Source organism: Apostichopus japonicus, chromosome 10 (genome assembly GCF_037975245.1).
Source record: "Apostichopus japonicus isolate 1M-3 chromosome 10, ASM3797524v1, whole genome shotgun sequence".
Taxonomy (NCBI): Eukaryota; Metazoa; Echinodermata; class Holothuroidea; order Aspidochirotida; family Stichopodidae; genus Apostichopus; species Apostichopus japonicus.
The window spans coordinates 19,123,607-19,142,914 of NC_092570.1; the positions used below are offsets into that span (position 1 = coordinate 19,123,607).

Sequence of the window (19,308 nt, forward strand, 5' to 3'; positions counted from 1 at the left end):
CACAAGATTGCCGAAAATGCGTGAGTTTTGTGGTTAAATATAACTGCCACAGCAACCAAAGCGAGAATTCTATAATTTAGTCGCTTTAGAGTTCAATTTGTTACCGTTATTTGATTTTGTATATTTAACATTTTACCGCTCAAAGTCCAGACATTCAGCTCTCGCATACACAACCACGTGATACAGATTCGCAAGATGTTGTAAGCGAAGGATTGGGTTATATCATAAATATTTTGAGGTACAGAAAAACCACACACCTAATAACAAACATCACGAAAAATGAACGTTTAGTATTTTTACAATTTGCAGTAACCTTTTTCCGTTTTCATAGAGCATAGATTCAACAGCCCCTCCCCCACCCCCACAAAAAAAAGAGAAATAAATAAGAGAAATAAGAATGAGAATTCCTAAACAAATAATCAGTTCAAAGCTTTGCCAAAGATTGCACAATTTTGCGTCTAAGCCATCTTAAATAAACAAAAATTTATCAAGGGGAGAGTGACACCCCTACTCTTAGACCCCTCCCCCCCCCCCCAGTACGGCATCACCGACCGGGGTGACAAAGAAAAGTTTCGACCCGGGTACCAAATGACAATTTCAATACATTATACTCATAACCGGCATCAGGATGTTTCATGCGACTCGTGTAGTAGGCTATTTTTCTTCGGGCAAGGTTTCAAACATCTGGTTAAAACATATTGGGACGGCCCCGTACGCCTATGTATACAGCATTGCTAGGTATAGGTGAGTAATAAGGTTTTCGTCCGATTGTACAATACAATTAATCGATGTAGGTTCTGATAGGATTTTACTTTTGTAAAGAATTTGATTATATTATATATTTTGGAGTAAGGATACTTTACCCCTGTGGTATACGCAAACGCCTGTTTGGACTGGCTGTTTTATGTTACATGTGTAGCTTTTTGAACGACGTGATTTAAATCTGGCTGAACAGCCAATAGGCAAAGAGGCAAGAAAATCAAAGCAAATCAAAGTAAGGTAAATATCCAATCACGACCCAGCAGATAAACACACTGATTGTAATAAAAAAGATAATACTTATTGAGGTTGAAGTTCAAGTTCAAACAGTATATGTTAACAACAAAACAGTTATTTTTATATCAGCGGGATATTTGAAATGTCATTTCAACGTTCGTTTGTGAGGGATCGTCGGTCTGGCAGATGAAAACTCGAGTTCTTTATATCACCGACAGATTTTACGAACTGAATTCTAACCATGGATTATAAATTCAGGTATGTTCTTACTTTTACCTCAGTCCTTGACAGACTTTCGGCATAACGTAACTTTAGTACTAGTCCATATTAGTGTATTTATGATGCTTACGAGAAGAAAAAGCCGTTTGCCAAAGTCTATTCATAATTGGTATACGATTCCGTTCAGCGCAACGTTCGCTTTGATCGTTTTGGCATCTGTCCTTCTAGCAGTCCTTATAACATTTTGTATGAACATTGGTGAATCCAGGGGGTGACTAGGCCCCCCCCCCCTTCTTTCCAAACCCACACAAAAATTGATAATTAGCACAACATTGCGTGTAAGTATAACGATAGAATTCATGTATAACCAATATTTTGCCTCGGAATGCACCATTTCACATGAGAATTTTTTTGGGGGGAGGGGTGAACCCCCACATCCCTTACATGGGAGTCGGCTTAAACGATCTCAGGGCTACACCCCCTCCTGTTAAAAATCCTGGATCCACTCCTGATAAAGGCGAGCCAAAGTAAGGTAAGTGGGCTGGTTCGTGTACAATGCTTTCTGTTATAGTAACATATATAGGGCAGTCCTTGCGCGAAGCTTTACTCTTGTCTTCGCACCATACTGTGTGTAATACGGTGGCGGCAAGGGGTGTCCATATTTCGTACATAATCAGAGGTTTATTCACCTTTAATTTAAAAACACTTTCCCACCCGTACGGTGTTTGCATGTCTTCACTGACAGTTTTCTGTGAGGGTTGAATCAAACACTCTGTATGTTTTCAAGTTATATTTTGCTTGTGGTATAGACTTGTTTATTGCACTGACAGAAAAAAAAGTGGACCAGAAATTGACCAAGACATTTAAATGAAATGTTATGTTAACCATTGCCTAGTGTTATCTTAATGTTGGGAAGACACCAGCCACTTTTCTATAGGAGAGTACGAATCATAAACTCACTATAAGTGGCAGTTTGTTCTCAGAGCAAGCACGAGGGTAGGCTACTTACTGTTCCATAGTGCTCTGCATCTCCATCCTTAGCCTAGCCTATCAGCAACAACTGACTCAAAGTCTGACACGCGTATTCGCAGGAAAGGGATAAGAAATAATATATCATTCATAGTTATTTGTTGAACCAGAAAGCCAAGATCTTGAGTTTAGTTGAGACTTGACTTTACAAGTCATTATTGGAACAGTGACCTAACTTGATTTGTTGATAAAATAATTTGTTTTGCATAACTTCATTTGAATAAATTATACATCTTGAAATTTCTAGAATAACGCTGCCAATTGCCTGGTTTTATTGAGTATAAATACTATGCGCAATTCACACAAATATTCGGTTTAGCTTGTTTTGACACTTAGATTCCACTTGAAAAAGGGGGGAAGAGATGAAGAAGGGGCGGGGGGTGGCCAAATGTCGTTACTTGTACGAATGGTTCATAGTTAATCATTTTTATTTACTAATTAATGTGTTTAGCATATTATAGCATATTTCAGTCTGATAGTTAAATACGAATTTAGCATTGACCTTCTGGCTTTGACACCACCACAGTGAAGTAAGTAAAAATGAACCACTGGGTTGGCAGCTTTTTTTCGTGAAGTTTTCCCCACTGGCAGTCGCACCACTCTGGGGTTTCACGAATAAAACTGTATAGTTTTAACAAATGTAACCAACACATGTTCATCACTTGTGACCTAAACGAGCGTCGTTCGTTAAAACAGCGAATAGTTGCTGTGTGCGCTGATCAGTCGATCAGTGTTCGGGTCAATCGTAGGACTATTAGTCTCCACACATAAAGAGTTTTTCGAGTAAGGACGGTCGAGTTGGGTCGAGTCGGAATCAGCCGTAAAGTGTGCGCCGGGCTTTACGTGAGACAAAAAACCATAGATGCAGTGGTGAGCAATCCCCCTTATATAATAATGATCGATGCAATTTCTTAAGAAGAATGCCATGGTTTCATATTTCAAAGGCCTTTTTTTTATTCCCAGACTGTGGTGCGGCACCATGATACGGATCATCTTTGGAAATCCTGAAAAGCAGGTCCTTCGGTCTTCCTTACTCTGTCTTACAATCCTAACCATTCTGGACGCTGCAACAGCAGAGCGAACTATGAGAGAAGTACACCCGTCGTCTTCCTTAACATGTGGGTCACTTTGTGTATACGATGATTGGTTTCAACGAGCAAAATGTGAAAACCTGGGATTTATGGCAATTCCTAATTCAACAGGGTGTGAAGGAGCAAACATATTAGACATACAAAATAATAACATTTCATTGGTAAGTTCTGACATTTTGTCAGGCTACAGCAATATTGTAATTTTAGATTTGTCAAATAACAGCATTGTCCACATCAAACCAGGAACATTTAAGAACACACACTACATAGAGAACATGTTCTTGTCTAGAAATCAAATAAGGAATCTAACAGATGGAACATTCATTGGTCCTGAACATCGGCTGATAAGACTTTTTCTTGATAATAATAAACTACGGCATCTTCACGAGCTGACGTTAAAGGGCCTCAGGAAGTTAAAGACTTTAACGTTTAGCAACAACCTTCTTCATGACCTGCCAGATGAACTCTTCAAGGACCTCACTTCGCTACAGTACCTTCATCTCAGTGGAAACAAACTGACACATCTGAAAAGTAACATTTTCAGTGGTCTCGTTCGATTAAAGAGCATTTCTTTAGATCGCAACTACTTGAGCTCCATACCTGTCGGATTATTTAGTGGATTAGAATCTCTTACCTCAGTTGACCTTTCTTACAACCACCTCACTGTCGTTCCGACACCAGAAGATCTTGGCATCCAAAGCTGTCTAAAATTTTTAAATCTCTACGGTAACAATTTTAATTCTTCGTCCAGTATCATTCCATATCTTGAAAGAAATGGTTTACTAGTTACGGTTACAAGCAATCCGTTTGAATGTGACTGTAAGTTTAAGGCACTGCAAGAATGGTTCCAAAGGATACCCGAGGAGAATCAACATTTGGTCACTGACAGAAGTCCCCTAGAGTGCAGATGGAATGGTTCACTTGTACCAATCCTTGAAGATTTATCACCAATGTGTCTAATTCCATCGGAATATACCACCTTTTCAACATCAACTATGGGTCAACAAAAGTCATTTACTTCGCGAGCACAAACTAGCTCTTCAAGACAACGGCCAATTGAAACATATGATGCTGTGACTACTGTGTCGTCTGGAAACCACGATGAAACCCAAAAACTATCATCTTCTCAATCGTCGGGTAATTGTGACGCTTATTCATCATTTGACAAAGCTCTTGTTCTACTTTATGTTGTAATTACTATTCAATTAATAATGTTGATTGTACTTTTAACAATGTTTTGCAAGTCTAAAAAGTGAAACTCTATAATCCTTAATCTACTGTACAATTTCATATAACATATAAAACTAATCAGATATGTAACCATACATGGCAACCTCCTTCGCGTATTGGATACACTAAGGTAATGCTACTTGTTGAAGATCTTAACATTTCGACATTTCAACAATTTAACGTATCGTAGCAAAATAAATTCAATTGCTTCCTTAAAGATCGTTGAGGTTTTTTCGGATCTGTATTTCTCAAAGTATGACCAAATGGATTATAAAGTAAGGATTACAGAGTAAATAAATATTGTTGCCAATAGCCAAGGAATGTACATATTTTCGTTGTATTTAGAAATGTTTGTTAAATGAACAAAGCATCTACTCAACAACGTGTTGCAGTTAAATGAACTAACCTTCATGTGTGTTTTTAAATATTAATAGTTACTCATTGGACATTTTGCGAAGAAATGTTTCAGTGGTCATTGTTTCTTATTTCTACAAATTGTCGATAAAAAATTAATATTATAAAAACACCTATATCGTAATGCACGAAGAGGATTAAATACAAATTATTTCGTTATACTCTCTAAATAATGAAAAGTCGCTCACTTGTGAGCGAACGAATGAATATATGACAAAAATGTGGTTTCTTCCTCGACTTAAAGGCTTAAAATTGGCGTTTTAAAATAAAACCACAAGAACAACAACAACAAATTTTAGACCTTTATTGCGAGTACGATTTCAGACTGGTTCATTAAATGTGCGTGAATTTCTTCCTGCGAGAACATAACTGGCAGTTATTATCTGTTGACTCAAATGTTGGAACGAATTCACGGGGACTCTAGACAATTGGTGCCCTGGTGGTTTGATGAACAGCCTGAAACGTCTATTTCTACACCTCTACAGGTCATCATAACTTTGTCCTCCTTTCAACAGACAAAATATGTTAACCCAACATATCGATCTGCATTATACTGGTTACTCCAGAAGTGCTTGACACTTCCCATTATATACCAATTGTTGTTTCGAGCTTTATGAAAAACTTCTATGGTGCGCCTAGTGTGCCATAAGTACTTAAATCAGATTCAGATTCTCTTTATTGCATCCCAAGCTGGGCAATTGATTGCTCACAATATAAAACATACGTACAGTACATAAAATACACAAATACACCAATATACAAAATATATCAGACTTTCAAATACTAAGACATAAGACATGAAACAAAGCTGGCAAGATACGTAAAAACGATAAAATACAAAATACAGTAAAACAGCACCAGAAATGCTTGTGAAACATTGGATTGCACAATGAGCAAGATTACTGACCTAACGAGTAAAAGATTCATTATGAAGTTTAATACAACGAGGGATAAAGGAGGATTTGTAACGATTCGTAACGGCAAGGGGTAGTCTCATCCGCCCACTGCAGGGTATTATTGCACTTTCCAAATTAATGTGTAGAGGGTGGCTACTGTTGTTGAGAACCCCAGCAAGTTTACTTTGAAGGTGAAGATGATATGACGTGTTCACTGACTGCTGACGTTCACCTAGGATGCGACTGACATGGCTTATAATAATCTATCCGTTTTCTGTCGGTACCATTGACATTACCTCCCCAACAATTAATGCAACATGACCACACACTGAAAATCACAGAATTGTAGAAAATAGGAAGAATGTTTCTACTGATGTTGAAGGTGTTCAATTTTCGCAAGCAATAGAGTCTTGGATTGATCCGTCTTACCAAATAATCAATGTGGTCATGCCAATTCAGCTGATCATCCAAAACTACGCCAAGGTACTTATAGGACGAGACACGGTTTACAGCCAGGTCTTTGATAACAACAGGAGGAGGTTCATGATCTCCTTTCCTAAAATCAATCACCATTTCCTTTTTCTTCTCCACGTTAAGCTCAAGGAAATTTTGATCACAATAGTCTACAAACCAATTTATTTGAGACAAATATTCACCTCCATCATCTCTAGTAATCAAACCCACTAATGCAGTATCATCAGCAAATTTAATTAGAGGGCAGCTGTCATGTGATGATCTAGCATCTGAAGTATAAACAGTGAATAAAAACGGGGCAAGAACAGCTCCCTGTGGTGCACCAGTACTCGAAACTAATATGTTGGACACACAGTTGGACTGGTTGAAAAAAAATCGACATATGTCGAATTAAATTGACATTTGTCGGTTTCTTCCAATCAGAGACCAAAAGAACAACAGGTGACACTAGTCGTCCAATGAGAGCACGAGGCGCACCATACACTTTGATCATTATAACACATCACTTGGCTATGGAACGCCAAAACCGACAAAAATGCAGAAACATATTATGTAAACCTAAGTCATTACGTGAAAACAAAGCTATCGCCACATAATGACGAAGAACAATTTAAGTCCTTATAGGGCACTAATAGCACCTCCACATAATGACCAAGAACATTTTAAGTCCTTATGTGGCACTAATAGCACCTCCACATTATGACCAAGAACATTTTACTTATCATGCGATCCTAACACTGACACATAATGACCACCAATACCGACAATATTCACAAGTCCTTATGTAGGGATCACTCATATCGCCGCCACATAAGGACTAACGCAGTTAGTTGGTCCTTATGGGGATCTCGCATGTCGCCACATAAGATTACAGGCTCATACACAAGAGATGTACAGACATTATGATAGTAATAATGAGTGACAACATGCTAAACGGTCACAGGTCACAGAAACGACCACGAAGAGTTTATATTTGCACTTACCTCATGCAGCATTTGTTGGATGAAGTTTTAGCCACCGCCAAATATGAATCTCACGCATTATTTTCTATTTATGGCCACAAAAAAACCTATGCCAGCAAATATTGGGGGTGGGGATATTAGATACTATATCCCACACCTAAATATTGGGGGAAGGTACCCCCGTCCCCCCCCCCCACATGATCGCCGCTAATGCATGTGTCATAGATACCAAATTCCTTGAGAAGCTACGCGAACAATGGAATTTAGCTAAGTGGTACTTTTTTCTATTTATGGCCACAAAAAAAAAACTATGCCAGCAAACATTGGGGGTGGGGGATATTAGATACTAAATCCCCCACATAAAATATTGGGGGAATGTACCCCCGCCCCCCACATGATCGCCGCCCATGCATGTGTCATAGATACCAAATTCCTTGAGAAGCTACGCGAACAATGGAATTAAGCTTAGTGGTACTTTTTCTATTTATGGCCACAAAAAAAACTATGCCAGCAAATATTGTGGGTGGGGGATATTAGATACTATATCCCCCACCTAAAATATTGGGGAAATGTACCCCCGTCCCCCCCCCCCACATGATCGCCGCCCATGCATGTGTCATAGATACCAAATTCCTTGAGAAGCTACGCGAACAATGGAATTTAGCTAAGTGGTACTTTTTTCTATTTATGGCCACAAAAAAAAACTATGCCATCAAATATTGGGGGTGGGGGATATTAGATACTATATCCCCCACCTAAAACATTAGGGGAATGTACCCCCGTCCCCCCACATGATCGCCGCCCATGTATGTGTCATAGATACCAAATTCCTTGAGAAGCTACGCGAACAATGGAATTTAGCTAAGTGGTACTTTTTTCTATTTATGGCCACAAAAAAACTATGTCAGCAAATATTGGGGGTGGGGGATATTAGATACTATATCCCCCACCTAAAATATATTGGGGGAATGTACCCCCGTCCCCTCCCCCCACATGATCGCCGCCCATGTATGTGTCATAGATACCAAATTCCTTGAGAAGCTACGCGAACAATGGAATTTAGCTAGGTGGTACTTTTTCCAATGTTAACCGCAGTTTTCAATTCCAGTAATGCCATTTTGGGTATTTTTCTTTCAAACAATCGAACTGCAGCTGGAATTTACTCAGCTTATCAGGACTGTAGACATAATTTATATATAGATTTAGTGCTCAAGTATTTGTGTTCGAACTTTGCGGTTCTTTGTCCTGTGTTAATAAATATCTTACAGTATATGACTGGTATGTAAATAAGCAAACGACGCTCAAGATTGTGTGTTTAGTATCAATCGATTACTCGGATGTAAATAGAAGAGTAAATATACCGGTCATATTGTAATACAAAAGATACTAAGGTGCACAAGAGTTCTTTGTTGTTTCTTTTTTTGTCACGTTTTGAAACTGGCACGAAAAGTTCATACTGCATGCATTTCAGTCATTTAAACATTCGCGTTTGTTGTTTGAAGTTGCTGCGCTAACTTTCACCGCCAGGTTTCCAAGCTGAGTACTCACTGAGGCAGACATGGATATCGATATCAGGTAGGTTGCATGTTCATCTGATAACATCTTCAATATACGAACATTCGGAATGAATACAGTTATGAATCAGTATAGTGCTATACAAAAGAGAATATGATCTTCATAGACTGTACATGCACAGGTAATACTATCTTGTTTCTGTATCATCATTTTTAATGTACTGAGCATAACATATGTTGGCCATTTTGTGCTAAAACGGTCCTTAGCTTGCTGCGTCCACCTTATATAGTATTTATCAACATATAATACGTGTTTTGGTGATGTGCACGATTTCAATAGTTGGCTATTCTGGCCTCTTTCTTAGTGAATTAAAAACGATATTGTTTGCTTCAAATGCCAATAATTCAAGATATATCTTTCATTGTAACTTAAAAATGCCAGTGAGGCTGTAGGAGTTTTTGAGTTCCTTCACTTCCAGTCTGATGTTTTGATTCCAGTCAAAATGACTAACAAAATTGTTAGCAGATCTTGGACAAAGGCCTCAGTCTATGATAGTTATCTATATAACCAGTGTATGATTTGTCCATTAATGGAACCTGCTGGCATATGTAAAACATACCAAGATGTGTAGACTTTTAAGTTCTGAAAACCCCACCGTACGATTTGGTCCACAAATTAAATGTACATGTTTAAGGTCCGTTAATGATTACTTTTAGAGGGAAGAGTAAACATGTCATAGGTTATATGGTAAATATAATACCAGAGTAAATCCATTGAAACGATGTTTACATGCATGCCTGTCACGTGTTATATTTTTGCGCGAAACGTAAAAAAAGCATGCAATTCAGTCATTAAAATCTTCGCGTATTTTACTGTTTAGACGTTCTTCGGTCTCACTGTAAAATTGGCAAGTTGAATATTTCTAGCAGGAATAAATGACTTACCTTATGCTGCACAGTCTCGAAAGGAAAGTTTTAATCATCAGGAGAGAGAGAGTTAGTATTTGGGAATTAACTTTGAAGCTCCTATACACTTTGAGTCCAATGTATTGTCGTAAGTTATCCTTATATATGTCATATGCGGGGTACAGAAAGTTAAACCTGGTACTTGTTTCCTAATACCAGGTACTTTTATCAATGCACGCGTACATCGACGCTATATGTACCATGCACGGCAAATGGCAAGGTACCAATGTAACTCATCAGACGACTCATGCAGGATTGAGGCTAATAACTACAGTCTTCCGGATTCAGTTCTAACATACCGACGTTTGATATGCAGCATGCAGTCCTGTTATTCAGGATATTGTGTCCAAATATATTGAATAGATGGATATAAAGGTCACAATCTGTAATGCGTTGGCGTAAAGTTTGTTGAATTTTTCTTTGCTAAAGGATATATATAATAAATTCATTGATTTTCAGCTGTTCTGTCCTGAACCACAAATTTAAGTATATGCTATAAGGGTCCATTATGAATATTCTAAACGGTTTCTAAATGGTGTTATGGATATTCTAGAAAAATGGCCAGCTGCAAAGTCCCCCAGGATCCTAGCGGTCTACAATGCAGCAGGGATGCCCTCCCTCATAACACTTTACCCCAGTTCCAGGCCTATTATCTAGTACTGCTGAGGCGGGTCACTTCCATATGGCGATGGCGTCGGATTAATACATAATCGTCACCATGGGTCTCTGAATAGTTCGTTTCATCACTCAACCGCACCATCGATCTCTTTCTACACTATACGATACATACGCAGGACAATATCAGCCAGTTTGGCAAGTCTATAGATGAGTTATAAAGTGACGTCATACGTTTTAATACACTCAGTAATTGTGTGTAACACCAAAACTTTATATGTTACAAGGAAAATTTCTGTCTACAGATTTGTTTCTATTTCTGACATGTTACTACGTAATTTTGTTCTAGAACTTTCATCTTTGTACAATGGCAATTGATTTAGTGGTATTGGGTGAAGAAAGAACCAGGGTCACCAAGTGGGACTTATTCACGTGATTATAGTCAGGTCACTAACAGTCTGGTTTAAATGATTTGCTTTGACTGAAGATTGTCCCATATTCGGCAGAGAGAAAGATGATGCTTTTGCTGGTCGAAATATGTATTGCAATAGAGGCATGGATTATAAGACTGCGTTTTAAATAATACAGCTGAAAGATATGTAAGTTCAGCTAATTAGTTAAAGTTGAATAATTTACTGAATAGTAAAGATGACGACTGCATTTCATTCAAAAAGTAAAGAACCTTACGATAAATGTGTATTCCTCTTCATTACCTCATTGCCCATTCAAGTGTCTAACACTGGAAATGGAAAGATTATTAACCTATGAAAGCCGCTAAAAATGGTCACATTGTGCAGACAAGCTAAATTTGTCAATGTGAACTTATTAGATCATTGAAAGGCATTATGTATGCCATCTTGACAACGTCCCTGTCGTTCCGGTGTATTACCCCAACAACAAACTTAAAGTCTTAAAACTTGGTTCGATAAAACTTATTTTTACGATGATCAGTTTCTGTATTTCGGGAACTATAGACAATCATGTGTAAAGGGAAAAATGCGTGTCAGTCCCTAATAATATCGTCTTTATCTCTATTAATTCATCTCTCTTACTGATGTAAAATGGAGACTTATTGGACTTTTTTTTTTGCTTATGCATGTGACCTAAACAAGCTCCAGTCGTTAACAGCATAGTCGTGTGCACTGATAAGTTGGTCAGTGTGGAGAGGCCTGTTTTTGGACTTTTAGACTCTACGACGTAACAACGCCGGGTCGAGTTCAGTCGTGTCGGTATAAATCGCAGAGGGTAAGACGGGCTATACATTAGATAGAAAACTGGAGATCCAATGGTGATACCACTCATGCAATTTTCTAAGAAAAATGCCATGATTTTCTCTGTCAAAATTCTTTTCTTTCATTCCCAGACTGTGGTGCGGCACCATGATACTGATCATCTTTGCATGTCTCGAAAAGAAGGTTCTTCAGTCTTCCTTACTCTGTCTTACAACCCATACCATTCAGGACGCTGCAACAGCAGAGCAAATTATGGGAGAAGTACACCCTTCGTCTTCCTTAACATGTGGGTCACTTTGTGAATACGATGATTGGTTTCAACGAGCGAAATGTGAAAACCTGGGATTTACGACAATTCCTAATTCAACAGGGTGTGAAGGAGCAAACATGTTAGAAATTCAAAATAATAACATTTCATTGGTAACTTCTGAAATTTTGTCAGGCTACAGCAATATTTTAATGTTAGATTTGTCAAATAACAGCATTGTCCACATCAAACCAGGAACATTTAAGCACACACACTACATAGAGAACATTTTATTGTCTAGAAATCAAATAAAGCAGCTAAAAAATGGAACATTCATTGGTCCTGAACATCGGCTTATAAGACTTTTTCTTGATCATAATAAGCTGAGGCAAATTGGTGAGCTGACGTTAAAAGGCCTCAGGAGGTTAAAGACTTTAACGTTCAGCAACAACCTTCTTCATGACCTGCCAGATGAACTATTCAAGGACCTTACTTCGCTACAGTACCTCCATCTCAGTGGAAACAAACTGAAACATCTGAAAAATAACATTTTCCATGGTCTCGTTCGATTAAAGAGCATTTCGTTAGATCGCAACTACTTGAGCTCCATACCTGTCGGATTATTTAGTGGATTGGAATCTCTTTCCTCAGTTGACCTTTCTTACAATCGTCTCACTGTCGTTCCGACACCAGAAGATCTTGGCATCCAAAGCCATCTAAAAAATTTAAATCTTTACGGTAACAATTTTACTTCTTCATCCAGTATCATTCCATATCTTGAAAGAAATGGTTTACTGGTTACGGTTACTAGCAATCCGTTTGAATGTGACTGTAAGTTTAAGGCACTGCAAGAATGGTTTCAAAGTGTGCCTGAGGAGAATCAACATTTGGTCACTGACAGAAGTCCCCTAGAGTGCAGATGGAATGGTTCACTTGTACCAATCCTTGATGATCTATCACCAATGTGTCTAATTCCATCGGAATATACCACCTTTTCAACATCAACTATAGGTCAACAAAAGTCATTTACTTCGCGAGCACAAACAAGTTCTTCAGGACAACGGCCAATTGAAATATATGATGCTGTGACTACTGTGTCGTCTGGAAACCACGATGAAACCCAAACACTATCATCTTCTCAATCGTCGGGTAATTGTGACTCTTACACATCATGTGACATAGCTCTCGTTCTCTCGTCTGTTTCAATAATTTTTCAATTCATAACTTTAATTGTACTTATAACAATGATCTGCAAGTCTAAAAAGTGAAGCTCTTTTATCCATAAACTATACTGTACAATTTCATATAACACGATATAACTAAACAGATATACATGGAAATTCACCCGTTTGCATTCAGGAAACTTAGAAAGTTAAAGACGACTACTTTCAGCAACAATTACCAGTTAACTTTCCCTCCTGAAAACGTATTCAGTGATCACTTTGAGCTGCGTTTCCTCCATTTAAGCGACAACAGGCTAACATACATTGATAGCAACATCTTCAGTGGCTGCTCCCAATTAAAGAGCATTTCAACAATTTACGATTTTTGAATCTTTGCGATAACTACTTTACAACTACTGCCACGAACATAACTTACCTCAATAAAACCGGTATATTAGTCATGTTTGGAAGTAATCGTTTCGAATGTGACTGCAGCTTTCAGAGACTACAAGATTGGTTTAATCGTCAATCAGAGGAGAAACGAAATTTGATAACAAGTAGAAGTCCTCTAGAGTGTAAATGGAATACTTCGCTTACCAGCATTGATGATGACTTGCCCAGCGTTTGCCTAATTTTACCAACACCGTCTCTAATAGGATCACCAATGACGTCCCAGGAACCAATTCCCGCTGCAGGTAGTACAACTAGTCAAGTGTTAGCTGCAACATCATCTACTACAGGAAGATATTCTGACCAGGAACATTCAGTATCATCTTTAGACTATGAAAGGAAACCAACTTCAGAAATATTAACAGATAACTCTTGCTCTGGTGAATCGTCTGATATTGTAACATTCGTGTCGTTCACAGTTGCAGGAGTTGTTAATTTCATCATTTTATGCTTGGTTGTAACAAATCTTAGTTTAACAAGAAAATTGAAAGAAAAGATTGCTAGTGATTAGCATAAGTGGCCGGTGCTGTGGATGGGTAGATAAAGGCGGTAGCATTTGCAGCAATGAGGCTTAGCAGTCAGTGGGCGGGGGGGGGGGGGGTCGATTCCCGTTCGGGTCATAGTTCGGTTGGTTTTCATCCAAGAACAATCTATGGTTCTCCCATCTGAAATCTATAAGCATGACTTGTATATATTTTTCTATTAAGGTACGTAATACTTTTGTAAAAAGAGGATATTCAAGTCAGCGCCTTGCAATCTCACTTCACTGCATGTCTTACGTACCAGACACTTTCCTACTATGGAATCTATGACCCAACTCATAGTTTCTTCCCTTTGTACTTTTATATTTTATATTTTGGTATTTTTGTTTCTACATCATAAGGGTTTTTACATCTTGAAACATCTTTAAACCATCTTAAAAATATGTGGCCGAGTAGATCAAGGCGGTTGCATTTGCAGCAATGAGGCTACGTAGTCGAGGGGGGGGGGCGGAGGGGGTCGATTCCCGGCCGGGTCATAGTTAGGTTGGTTTTTCATCCAAGACCAATCTACGGTTCTCCCATCTGAAATCTACAAGCATGACTTGTGTATATTTTTCTATTAAATTACGTAATACTTTTGTAAAAATAGAACATTCAAAGTCAGCACCGTGCAATCTCACTTCACTGCATGTCTTACGTACCAGACACTTTTCTACTATGGAATCTATGACCCAACTCATAGTTTCTTCCCTTTGTACTTTTATATTTTATATTTTGGTATTTTTGTTTCTACATCATAAGGGTTTTTACATCTTGAAACATCTTAAAACCATCTTAAAAATATGTGGCCGAGTAGATCAAGGCGGTTGCATTTGCAGCAATGAGGCTACGAAGTCGAGGGGGGCGGAGGGGGTCGTTTCCCGGCCGGGATATAGTGGTTATTCATCCAAGACCAATCTACGGTTTTCCCATCTGAAATCTACAAGCATGACTTGTGTATATCTTTCTATTAAATTACGTAATACTTCTGTAAAAATAGAACATTCAAAGTCAGCAACTTGCAATCTCACTTCACTGCATGTCTTACGTCCCAGACACTTTTCTACTATGAAATCTATAACCCAATTCATAGTTTCTTCCCCTTGTATCTTACCTTGTATAGTTTTGTATTTTTGTTTCTATATCATAAGGGTTTTTACATCTTGAAACATCTTTAAACCATCTTAAAAATATGTGACCGAGTAGATCAAGGCGGTTGCATTTGCAGCAGTGAGGCTACGTAGTCGAGTGGGGGGGGGGGGGGGCAGAGGGGGTCGATTCCCGGCCGGGTCATAGTTAGGTTGGTTTTTCATCCAAGAACAGTCTACGGTTTTCCCATCTGAAATCTACAAGCATGACTTGTGTATATTTTTCTATTAAGTTACGTAATACTTTTGTAAAAATAGAACATTCAAAGTCAGCACCGTGCAATCTCACTTCACTGCATGTCTTACGTACCAGACACTTTTCTACTATGGAATCTATGACCCAATTCATAGTTTCTTCCCTTTTTAATTTTATCTTGTATATTTTTTGTATTTTTGTTTCTATCATAAGGGTTTTACATCTTGAAACATCTTAAAACCATCTTAAAAATATGTGGCCGAGTGAATAAAGGCGTTATCTTAACTAGTCAATTCGTTTTAATTGTTAACTCTTGTATTATAGTATTTTATGTTCGATCATAGGACTCCCGAAACTCGTGATGAGATGCGATCAATCCAGGCATGCTCTTACTATACCAGTGACGATTTTCGCTAACTTTTCACTGATTCTGCAAAAAAAAAATCATATTCAGTATTACACGTAAACGCAAGAAGCCTAACAAAGAGTTACGAAGCTTTAATTTAGCTTTTAATAACACTAAATTTTATTGCATTAACTGAGACCTGGCTAATTATAGTAATACGATTGCAAACCTCCTAATTGATATTGATGGGTATAGATTCTTACAATTACGATAGAAATTCAAAGCGATGTGGTGTAGTAATATATGTTAAATATGACCTAAGCGTTCTTCTAAGACCTGATTTAAGTAATTGTTTTGCAATAAGTGCTTAAAGTTTATTTATTGAAGTTATTAATGACAATTATACAAAGGTATAGTCGGGTTTATCTACAGACCAACAAATATTTCTGTTTGTCTTTTCTACCATGAACTTGATGAGTGCTTGAGTATCATTGATACTGGGGATAATAGTATTGATATCTGTCAAAATCATATAACTACGGAGTGGAATAATTTATCAACACCATGACAAATGTATTCCTTAGTAATATACCATTGACATGCCTATATGAGTTACAAGTGAAACTTCTACTTTGATTGACAACAGTTACACAAACATTCCTCTGTCTAATTTTAACTCCGGTGCTATAATAAGTTATATATCTGATCATTATCCGATTTTTCTTGTTTCAAATTTAAATTGTTCACTAAATAGTAAAAATAAACCCCAATCCTTTAGACATAATTACCAGTGACCGAAACATTAAGCTCATTACAGAGCCTGCAGCTTTTGTCTGGTCTGTTATCGTGTTAAATGATCATGTAGATATTGCTTGCTTGTGATCGCAAAGCTCATTATTCCAATGATCAAAATAAGCTTACTTAAAAATGTACTATAGCAACCTAATTGACTTAAACAAGAATGACAGTGATAAAGTGTGGAAAGTAATCAATGTATTCTTAAAAAAAAGTGAACAAACTAGTAGTGTAGTAAAGCCTTTGTTTGTAAAGATGTTCTCACGGAGGATCCGCATATAATTGCTATTAATTTTTATCTGTATTTTTCTACAGTTGCCAAGTCTTTGGCAGCCAGGCTGCCGATGGGAACAAAAAATGCTTTAAGCTACGTCAACGTAAATGTACAAAGCTCTCTTGTTATAATGTTTCCTACTATACCTTCATGTTATTTCTAAGCTAAATGATGGTAAAAGTCCTGGTTACGATCAAATTCCCAATGCCATTCTTAAGAAAGCTGGGCATACTATCATAGTTCTTATAAGACACATCTTTTGCAAAGGTGTTTTCTCATCGCAATGTATAAATGTGTATATAATGTATAGTCATGCAGTTCAAGCAACTCTCCCATACAATTCAGAAAAGCTTCAGAAAAGCTTGCTTCGTTCGATAGACATGGCAGTTTAAAAGTCGTGTCTCGGAGCGGTCACTTTGTAAATAATTGGTGTAATACTAGAGCCACAAGTATCAGTGAACTGTTATATTTTCTCTTTGTTACGTTAGTGTTATATATACGTACATTCCGTCCCGGATGTTGCGAAGTATATATGCTTGCAGTGAAGCTCTTATTCTACCTGGAACCGGCTGGGACGGTGAAAACGGGCAGCGACACAAAGGCACGTGGGCCCTATACCTAGAAAAAGACGTAATTGAGAGTTATCCTTTTGTTGGAAAATATTGAAAATGCTGGGATTTGTGGTACACTGTTCACAGAGAATTCACTTTGTCGACAAGCTTTGATGTAATTTTGTGATTTGCGCCATGTCGCATATGTCCCACTACCCTCGGTGTGTGCTCCCTGTGCCACATCGATTAGCCCTCTTCTGCCAACCCACCCCGGTATAAACTATTATTTCTATCCATTAACCCCATAACAATACCCCACCACCCCACACACACACACACCGATTCCGCGGCCTCAGTGCATATATAGCTTCGGACAGCTATCCTGACTCGTTGACGTGTAATGAACAAAAAGTACCTCTTCTGTTTATCAAAACGAACCTAAACGAATTTGCGTGCCATGGTCCGTACATATCTGATAGAAGTCTAGATATATATTAAAATAAAATAAAACGGTTAGCAAACTGCTTGTCCACTAGAGAGCCCGTGTAGGAGAATGTGTAATAGCAAGTTGGCCAGACGTTTCGATCCTAGCAGGATCTTCTACAAGGCTAAATGACAAGTAACTGTAACTGTTACTTATACATTTAGCCTTTGAAGAAGATCCTGCTAGGATCGAAACGTCAGGCCAACTTACTTTTACACAAGATATATATTAGTCAGTTTCAGTAATGCAGCGTCAAGTGATTAACTTAGGGGAGGGGGCACGATTATCTAAGACCCTAAAGAGGGCTGCGTACCATATTAGCGAAGTTAGATTCGAGTCCCACATCTTCTTGATGATAATGAAGTTGTCACATTTGAACGCAATGTGCTGCAGTCTGCGCCGTCCTTATTTATAGTCGCGGGTCCCTAAGGGTCAGGTACACGGGAAGTTCGGGCCTTACCAATCCTCTAGCTGGTTGTGAAGTTAAATTTCGTTGTTCATCCAAGCAGCCCACCCTCATAGATGGCAAATCCTTTGTTCATGTTGGTCGTCTCATTTTATACTCAGCATATACAAATGAAAAGTGACCAGAACTCATTAGGCGTATATGCATGTTATTCCTTACTACTAAGTTGTATCATGACGTGTTACAGCCATAGCGAGTCTTGATATAGGCATACCATAGAGAAAGTATATACTGCAGTTCGTCGGGTCATGACAATGTACGTGCAGATTAATGTTTGTATGATGAACTTGAAAATATCACAAAATCGACAATACTAAGATCAGTTTTCAATGAAATCTGTTGAATATAACTTCAATTGAAAACATTCATCAACATGCATGTAACTTTACTTCTTAGGCTACATTTATATGGAAATGTTAACATGACGCTATGTTAACATCTTTATGTTAACATAACGTCATACGTGTTAACATCTTTATGTTAATAAATTAGCAATGTTCAACAACTTAAAGGCATTGAAGACTCGCCCAAACCGCGTGCGGCCATCTGAAAAAGTTAACTTTCTGTTGCTTGCAAGTGACTTTTTGCTTGTGTCGCTACAAAATGCAGACAGTAATGTAATACCTTGTTATCTTTAGCTGGACCTGAGATACCCATGGCTGTATCGTTTATACAATGTGCTGTGGGTATTGACCGCAGCTGTATGTACTGACTGTACACTAATGTCTAACTACCGACGGTAGAAAGCTGTGTGTGTATTTTCTGGGATCGATGGTGGTGTCTAACACTTCTGTTACACCTCATTCGAAACTAGGTCAGATTACCTGCATTAGACGTTTCTTTTTGCGCGAGTCTTCACACCCTTCAATGAATAATTATCAGTAAATATGTTACAATTTTACACAATCTCCTAATATAAAAGACATCAACCAATTTTCTACCAAATGTCAAATAGCGATTAAACAACATTTCGTTCTCTTCATGTATTGTGAATCCATTGATGAATCCGGTGATGAATCTGCACATATC

The 19,308-nt window shown here is 38.0% G+C and overlaps 2 protein-coding genes across 2 annotated transcripts; both read left to right on the top strand.

Moving 5' to 3' along the window:
* The first annotated feature begins 1,079 nt into the window (after nucleotides 1-1,079).
* LOC139975307 (uncharacterized) lies at nucleotides 1,080-5,255 on the top strand. Its single transcript, XM_071983139.1, has 2 exons — nucleotides 1,080-1,254; nucleotides 3,208-5,255. The coding sequence occupies exons 1-2, from the start codon at nucleotides 1,238-1,240 to the stop codon at nucleotides 4,589-4,591; spliced, it is 1,401 nt and encodes a 466-aa protein (XP_071839240.1). The 5' UTR covers nucleotides 1,080-1,237; the 3' UTR covers nucleotides 4,592-5,255.
* A 3,520-nt stretch (nucleotides 5,256-8,775) lies between these two features.
* LOC139975308 (uncharacterized) lies at nucleotides 8,776-15,246 on the top strand. The gene is made up of 2 exons (XM_071983140.1): nucleotides 8,776-8,886; nucleotides 11,770-15,246. Exons 1-2 carry the CDS (start codon nucleotides 8,870-8,872, stop codon nucleotides 13,151-13,153), a joined length of 1,401 nt encoding a protein of 466 aa, XP_071839241.1. The 5' UTR covers nucleotides 8,776-8,869; the 3' UTR covers nucleotides 13,154-15,246.
* Nucleotides 15,247-19,308: the final 4,062 nt, after the last annotated feature.